At 45.1% G+C, this 8,480-nt stretch overlaps 1 protein-coding gene across 2 annotated transcripts in view; it reads right to left on the minus strand.

Moving 5' to 3' along the window:
• Positions 1-3,059: 3,059 nt before the first annotated feature.
• Positions 3,060-8,480, minus strand: part of mmp23bb (matrix metallopeptidase 23bb) — a 19,805-nt gene continuing 14,384 nt past the window's right edge. For both annotated transcript variants that reach the window (XM_061047374.1, XM_061047373.1), the window contains exons 5-8: positions 8,103-8,267; positions 7,561-7,671; positions 7,330-7,456; positions 3,060-7,177 (exon numbers count right to left, since the gene is read on the minus strand). In XM_061047374.1, coding sequence (XP_060903357.1) covers positions 6,985-7,177; positions 7,330-7,456; positions 7,561-7,671; positions 8,103-8,267 — 596 coding nt within the window. In that variant the 3' untranslated portion in view covers positions 3,060-6,984. The remainder of the gene's footprint in view (positions 7,178-7,329; positions 7,457-7,560; positions 7,672-8,102; positions 8,268-8,480) is intronic.

Raw genomic sequence — 8,480 nt, forward strand, 5'->3', positions numbered from 1 at the left:
CTATCTATAAATCTCAGTCACTAACCACCTACTTTCCTGGGAGCTCTTGAGCTCTCCTAGGCTCCTCAAGATCGTCGGTTGACGGCCTGCCAGAACAACCCCCACCCCACCACTACCCCCTCCCCACCGGATCGTGGGTTGGCGGCCTGCCAGAACAACCCCCCCACACCCCCTCCCTTCCCCACCGGATTGCTGATGGATGGTCTACCTCCCCCCACCCCCTTGCTCTCTATCCCTCTTCCTGCATCTTATCCCATCTCTCCCCCTATCCCTTTCCAAGCCCGGCGCAGTCTAGGCCTGTGAAGACTGTTTCGTCATGAGCCGGGGATCCGGCCGAAGATTTCTGCCTTTTAATAAGGCAGTTTTTTCTTACCACTGTAACTTTTGCTGCTTTGCTAAAGTGCTCATGATGGATAGGCCGGATCTTTGTAACATAGCAATAAGTAAGGTCTTTTACCTGCTTTTTATAACATAACAATAAGTAAGGTATTTTACCTGCTTCTTGTAAAGTGTCTCGAGATAACACTTGTTATGAGTTGACGCTATACAAATAAAAGTTGATTGATTGATTGACTGAAGAGGTACTTGATAATTCAGATACAGCCTAGGACTTAATTTGTGTCGCCATGGTAACAAACAGGAAGCAATATTGTTCGATTTTGACTAAAGTCATATCAAAGTGTCATCCCCCCTCCCTGTAGTGGACTTCATGATGAACTCGTCCCGTCCTCCCTGCAGACTGAGCTCTCTGTAGTGGACTTCATGGTGAACTCATCCCCTCCTCTCAGCAGACTGAGGCTCTCTGTAGTGGACTTCATAGTGAACTCATCCCCTCCTCTCAGCAGACTGAGGCTCTCTGTAGTGGACTTCATAGTGAACTCATCCCCTCCTCTCAGCAGACTGAGCTCTCTGTAGTGGACTTCATGGTGAACTCGTCCCCTCCTCCCTGCAGACTGAGCTCTCTGTAGTGGACTTCATGGTGAACTCGTCCCCTCCTCCCTGCAGACTGACCTCTCTGTAGTGGACTTCATGGTGAACTCGTCCCCTCCTCTCAGCAGACTGAGGCTCTCTGTAGTGGACTTCATGGTGAACTCGTCCCCTCCTCTCAGCAGACTGAGCTCTCTGTTGTGGACTTCATGGTGAACTCATCCCCTCCTCCCTGCAGACTGAGCTCTCTGTAGTGGACTTCATGGTGAACTCGTCCCCTCCTCTCAGCAGACTGAGCTCTCTGTAGTGGACTTCATGGTGAACTCATCCCCTCCTCCCTGCAGACTGAGCTCTCTGTAGTGGACTTCATGGTGAACTCGTCCCCTCCTCTCAGCAGACTGAGCTCTCTGTAGTGGACTTCATGGTGAACTCATCCCCTCCTCCCTGCAGACTGAGCTCTCTGTAGTGGACTTCATGGTGAACTCGTCCCCTCCTCTCTGTAGTGGACTTCATGGTGAACTCATCCCCTCCTCCCTGCAGACTGAGCTCTCTGTAGTGGACTTCATGGTGAACTCGTCCCCTCCTCTCTGTAGTGGACTTCATAGTGAACTCATCCCCTCCTCTCTGTAGTGGACTTCATAGTGAACTCATCCCCTCCTCTCTGTAGTGGACTTCATAGTGAACTCATCCCCCCTCCCTGTAGTGGACTTCATGATGAACTTGTCCCGTCCTCCCTGCAGACTGAGCTCTCTGTAGTGGACTTCATGGTGAACTCATCCCCTCCTCTCTGTAGTGGACTTCATAGTGAACTCATCCCCCCTCCCTGTAGTGGACTTCATGATGAACTCGTCCCGTCCTCCCTGCAGACTGAGCTCTCTGTAGTGGACTTCATGGTGAACTCATCCCCTCCTCTCAACAGACTGAGCTCTCTGTAGTGGACTTCATGGTGAACTCGTCCCCTCCTCCCTGCAGACTGAGCTCTCTGTAGTGGACTTCATGGTGAACTCGTCCCCTCCTCTCAGCAGACTGAGGCTCTCTGTAGTGGACTTCATGGTGAACTCATCCCCTCCTCTCAGCAGACTGAGGCTCTCTGTAGTGGACTTCATGGTGAACTCGTCCCCTCCTCTCAGCAGACTGAGCTCTCTGTAGTGGACTTCATGGTGAACTCATCCCCTCCTCCCTGCAGACTGAGCTCTCTGTAGTGGACTTCATGGTGAACTCGTCCCCTCCTCCCTGCAGACTGAGCTCTCTGTAGTGGACTTCATGGTGAACTCGTCCCCTCCTCTCTGTAGTGGACTTCATGGTGAACTCATCCCCTCCTCTCTGTAGTGGACTTCATGGTGAACTCATCCCCTCCTCCCTGCAGACTGAGCTCTCTGTAGTGGACTTCATGGTGAACTCGTCCCCTCCTCTCTGTAGTGGACTTCATAGTGAACTCATCCCCTCCTCTCTGTAGTGGACTTCATAGTGAACTCGTCCCCTCCTCTCTGTAGTGGACTTCATAGTGAACTCATCCCCTCCTCTCTGTAGTGGACTTCATAGTGAACTCATCCCCTCCTCTCTGTAGTGGACTTCATGGTGAACTCATGCTGAGTTAGAGCTAGCTGGCTAACATTAGCTTGCTTGCTAACACTATCCGAATGGATTGGGAGTTGGTTAACCTGCTGACTGTATAAAGATGGACGTCATATCTTCACCTTCTCCTGCTGTATCAAAGTGAAGCCAAAACACTACACACAACCCTGGGCTGACATGTTACACATTTAGTCTGTGCTGATGCCACGCCTCTTCTTTTAACCAAACACACATCTACCTTCCTGATAAAGGTCAAAGATCGCTCAGGTTCACATTCTTGCTAAGAGGTCAAAGGTGACTCTGGTGGGTTCAGTCCACAGCAGAAGAGACACTCACAGTTATGAGAAGTTCAGAGACTCTTGTGTTTGTGTTGGTTACGTTTCCTCTCACCGTTCTGCTGCAGAGCAATGCAGGAGCCTCATTGGTCACCACAACTGTCAATCATGACATTACACCCTCCTCCACACTCCTTTTTATAACAACAAATTCAAACTAAACTTCTCAGAGAAACACTGACATAAATCAGTGTGATAAAAACTATTCAGTAAAGACAGAAACCATGTTAGAGAGACTTTTATTTTTGTGTATTTACATTGTATTGTTTGACTCATATCCCATCTGCTAACATGGAGGAGGCGGAGCTTATGAGATATACTGCAGCCAGTCAGCAGGGGGAACTCTGAATATTTTGACTTCACTCTAGAGAGCTGTTATGTCATTCATCTTTTCATAGTCTGGACATCACGAACTAGCATGACGCTAACTTTGATTTAATGACAAACAGTAAATGCTAAAGCTAACTGTACAAAGTAAAAGTCTATGAATGACCAGATGCTAACTTGTGTCACGTCACAAGGATGCTAACTCAACCACAGGATGCCAAAAGCAGTTCACATAAAGACCACTGGAGGTCAGTAATAATTATCACCTGTAACACACTGCAGGTGTGAGAGAGGACGTCCTCTGATCGCCCCCCACGGAGAGGACACACTCAGAGAAGTCCGCTGTGATTGGCTGGGCTCAGGTAGACGTCTGCTTCCTGAGTTTATATTACATCCAAGTTTATTAAAAAAAACAGTTTAATAAGATCAGTTAGCATTAAAGCTACATGAACGCAGGAAGTTAACCAATCTGCAGCTTCCTGTCACCCTGTACGTGGTGGCAACGATTCACAGTGAGACGTAAAAACGGCGTTAAGAGTCTCTGCAGCTTCACAATACAATTTATTCTATGACTAACTGTTATTAGACTGAATCGTGTTCATTTGACTCATTACCTAAGGCTCCATTGTCTCTGTTTATTGTCTCTGTTTATTGTTTCTGTCATTCTTCTGTCCCTTGTCTCTGTCCCTTGTCTGTTTATTGTCTCTGTCCCTTGTCTCTGTTTATGGTCTATGTTTATTGTCTCTGTCCCTTGTCTCTGTTTATTGTCTCTGTCCCTTGTCTCTGTTTGTTGTCTCTGTTTATTGTCTCTGTTTATTGTGTTTATTTTATTGTTTATTGTCTGTTTATTGTTTCTGTCCCTTGTCTCTGTTTATTGTCTCTGTCCCTTGTCTGTTTATTGTTTCTGTCCCTTGTCTCTGTTTATTGTCTATTGTCTGTTTATTGTGTTTATTGTCTCTGTCCCTTGTCTCTGTTTATTGTTTCTGTCCCTTGTCTGTTTATTGTTTCTGTCCCTTGTCTGTTTATTGTCTCTGTCCCTTGTCTCTGTTTATTGTCTCTGTTTATTGTGTTTATTTTATTGTTTATTGCCTGTTTATTGTTTCTGTCCCTTGTCTCTGTTTATTGTCTCTGTCCCTTGTCTCTGTTTATTGTTTCTGTCCCTTGTCTCTGTTTATTGTCTATTGTCTGTTTATTGTGTTTATTGTCTCTGTCCCTTGTCTCTGTTTATTGTTTCTGTCCCTTGTCTGTTTATTGTTTCTGTCCCTTGTCTGTTTATTGTCTCTGTCCATTGTCTCTGTTTATTGTCTCTGTTTATTGTTTCTGTCCCTTGTCTCTGTTTATTGTCTATTGTCTCTGTTTATTGTCTGTTTATTGTCTCTGTCCCTTGTCTCTGTTTATTGTTTCTGTCCCTTGTCTGTTTATTGTTTCTGTCCCTTGTCTGTTTATTGTCTCTGTCCCTTGTCTCTGTTTATTGTCTCTGTTTATTGTCTCTGTCCCTTGTGTCTGGTTATTGTCTCTGTTTATTGTCTGTTTATTGTCTCTGTTTATTGTCTCTGTCCCTTGTCTCTGTTTATTGTCTCTGTTTATTGTCTCTGTCCCTTGTCTGTTTATTGTCTCTGTTTATTGTCTCTGTCCCTTGTCTCTGTTTATTGTTTCTGTCCCTTGTCTGTGTTTATTGTCTGTTTATTGTCTCTGTTTATTGTCTGTTTATTGTCTCTGTCCCTTGTCTCTGTTTATTGTTTCTGTTTATTGTCTCTGTTTATTGTTTATTGTCTGTTTATTGTCTGTTTGTTGTCTCTGTCCCTTGTCTCTGTTTATTGTTTCTGTCCCTTGTCTCTGTTTATTGTTTCTGTCCCTTGTCTCTGTTTATTGTCTCTGTCCCTTGTCTGTTTATTGTCTCTGTCCCTTGTCTGTTTATTGTCTCTGTTTATTGTCTCTGTCCCTTGTCTGTTTATTGTCTCTGTTTATTGTCTCTGTCCCTTGTCTCTGTTTATTGTCTGTTTATTGTCTCTGTCCCTTGTCTCTGTCCCTTGTCTGTTTATTGTCTCTGTCCCTTGTCTCTGTTTATTGTCTCTGTCCCTTGTCTCTGTTTATTGTCTCTGTCCCTTGTCTGTTTGTTGTCTCTGTTTATTGTCTCTGTTTATTGTGTTTATTTTATTGTTTATTGTCTGTTTATTGTTTCTGTCCCTTGTCTCTGTTTATTGTCTCTGTCCCTTGTCTCTGTTTATTGTTTCTGTCCCTTGTCTGTTTATTGTCTGTTTATTGTCTCTGTTTATTGTCTGTTTATTGTCTCTGTCCCTTGTCTGTTTATTGTTTCTGTCCCTTGTCTGTTTATTGTCTCTGTCCCTTGTCTCTGTTTATTGTCTCTGTCCCTTGTCTGTTTGTTGTCTCTGTTTATTGTCTCTGTTTATTGTGTTTATTTTATTGTTTATTGTCTGTTTATTGTTTCTGTCCCTTGTCTCTGTTTATTGTCTCTGTCCCTTGTCTCTGTTTATTGTTCCTGTCCCTTGTCTGTTTATTGTCTCTGTTTATTGTCTGTTTATTGTTTCTGTCCCTTGTCTGTTTATTGTTTCTGTCCCTTGTCTCTGTTTATTGTCTCTGTCCCTTGTCTGTTTATTGTTTCTGTTTATTGTCTGTTTGTTGTCTGTGTTTGTTGTCTCTGTTTATTGTTTCTGTCCCTTGTCTCTGTTTATTGTTTCTGTCCCTTGTCTCTGTTTATTGTATCTGTTTATTGTCTCTGTTTATTGTTTCTGTCCCTTGTCTCTGTTTATTGTTTCTGTCCCTTGTCTCTGTTTATTGTCTCTGTTTATTGTTTCTGTCCCTTGTCTGTTTATTGTTTCTGTCCCTTGTCTGTTTATTGTTTCTGTCCCTTGTCTGTTTATTGTCTCTGTCCCTTGTCTCTGTTTATTGTCCCTGTTTATTGTCTCTGTCCCTTGTCTGTTTATTGTTTCTGTCCTTCTTCTCTGTCCCTTGTCTCTATTTATTGTCTCTGTCCATTCTTCTCTGTCCCTTGTCTGTTTATTGTCTCTGTTTATTGTCTGTTTATTGTTTCTGTCCCTTGTCTCTGTTTATTGTCTCTGTTTATTGTTTCTGTCCCTTGTCTTTGTTTATTGTCTGTTTATTGTCTCTGTCCCTTGTGTCTGGTTATTGTCTCTGTTTATTGTCTGTTTATTGTCTCTGTTTATTGTCTCTGTCCCTTGTCTCTGTTTATTGTCTCTGTTTATTGTCTCTGTCCCTTGTCTGTTTATTGTCTCTGTTTATTGTCTCTGTCCCTTGTCTCTGTTTATTGTTTCTGTCCCTTGTCTGTGTTTATTGTCTGTTTATTGTCTCTGTTTATTGTCTGTTTATTGTCTCTGTCCCTTGTCTCTGTTTATTGTTTCTGTTTATTGTCTCTGTTTATTGTTTATTGTCTGTTTATTGTCTGTTTGTTGTCTCTGTCCCTTGTCTCTGTTTATTGTTTCTGTCCCTTGTCTCTGTTTATTGTTTCTGTCCCTTGTCTCTGTTTATTGTCTCTGTCCCTTGTCTGTTTATTGTCTCTGTCCCTTGTCTGTTTATTGTCTCTGTTTATTGTCTCTGTCCCTTGTCTGTTTATTGTCTCTGTTTATTGTCTCTGTCCCTTGTCTCTGTTTATTGTCTGTTTATTGTCTCTGTCCCTTGTCTCTGTTTATTGTCTGTTTATTGTCTCTGTCCCTTGTCTCTGTTTATTGTCTCTGTTTATTGTTTCTGTCCCTTGTCTGTTTATTGTCTCTGTTTATTGTCTCTGTCCCTTGTCTCTGTTTATTGTCTCTGTCCTTCTTCTCTGTCCCTGCCCTCCACGTCCTCAGCTGTTGGACGGCTGCTCTGGTTTCAGCCGGATGGCCCAGGAGTTGGCGGACACGATGTCTCCCCGGCGATGGATGCGGCAGGTGTACACGCCCTCGTTGAACTCGTTGGCGACGATGCGGAGGTCTCTGTCCTTCATGACGATGTAACCGGGGACGGAGGTGAGGATCTGCTCGCCGTCTTTAAACCAGCTGGAGGAACAGACAGGAAGTGAACCTTCAGGGTGACCTCTGACCTCTCTCAGGGTCTCTGATCTGTTTAACTAGCCTGTTAGCTGCTAGTGTATGTTTGATAGCTTAGCATTAGCATCTCTTCAAAGGTCACAGAGAAACGATCAGCTGACCTGACTTTGGGCGGCGAGCGGGGGTTTTTGGTTCCACAGCGGAAACCCACCACCTTCCCTCGGGGAACCATCTTGATCTTGACATTGGCTGGAGGCGGAGTTGGCGTGGCAACGGCTTCCAGAGGCTCTGGAGGACAGGAAGTGAGCGTGACAGCAGAGGAAGTGAGTGTGAGCGCTCAGAGGGACGATCATGTTTCTGTGAAAGTGAGGCGACTCGGCGTGCTGACTCACCGTAGCAGAGGTCGCAGCGCTGAGGACAGTTCTTCTTCATGAACGACTTCCTGCGCTCACAGAAGCCGAGGCGAGCCCACGGGTCGCACACTCGCTTCTTATCCAGACAACCTGCACACAGAACGCCATCACAAAGTCAGAACGCCATCACGAGGTCAGAGCGCCATCACGAAGTCAGAACGCCATCACGAAGTCAGAGCGCCATCACGAGGTCAGAATGCCATCACAAAGTCAGAGCGCCATCACGAGTTCAGAGCGCCATCACAAGGTCAGAGCGCCATCACGAGGTCAGAACGCCATCACGAGGTCACCTCATCAAGTTCAAACAGAGAAATCTATCTGAACTTTACAAAGTGACTTTACTTTAATGTTTGAATACGATCAACAGAGAGGAAAGAGAGAAGAGGTGTTAAAGAAGTGGGCGTGGCCAATCATGACTTCACCCTGTGTGGATGACTGATTGCAGTCTCCCCCTGCTGGACATTAGAAATACTGCAGCTCTGAAGCAGTGCAGTCTTTGCTCTGTTCTGATTGGTCCTCACCGTACAGTCTCTGGATCCCCCACACGTCGTCCTGTCCGATGTTCCTCTGGCCCGTGTACGTGGCGTTCGGGTGCATCAGAGCCTGAGGGTCTCTGGAGTGCCACAGACCAAGAGCGTGACCAATCTCATGAGCCGCCACCTGGACCAGGTCGTTAAGCCACACACCTAAACAGTCACATGATAACATTCAAATACTCCTGCATGCAGACAGACAGACAGACAGACACACAGACACACACAGACAGACACATAGACAGACACAGACAGACACATAGACAGACACACACACAGACACACAGACAGACAGACAGACAGACAGACAGACACAGACAGACAGACAGACACACAGACAGACACAGACAGACAGACACAGACAGA

Source organism: Labrus mixtus, chromosome 9 (assembly GCF_963584025.1).
Source record: "Labrus mixtus chromosome 9, fLabMix1.1, whole genome shotgun sequence".
NCBI classification, from domain to species: domain Eukaryota; kingdom Metazoa; phylum Chordata; class Actinopteri; order Labriformes; family Labridae; genus Labrus; species Labrus mixtus.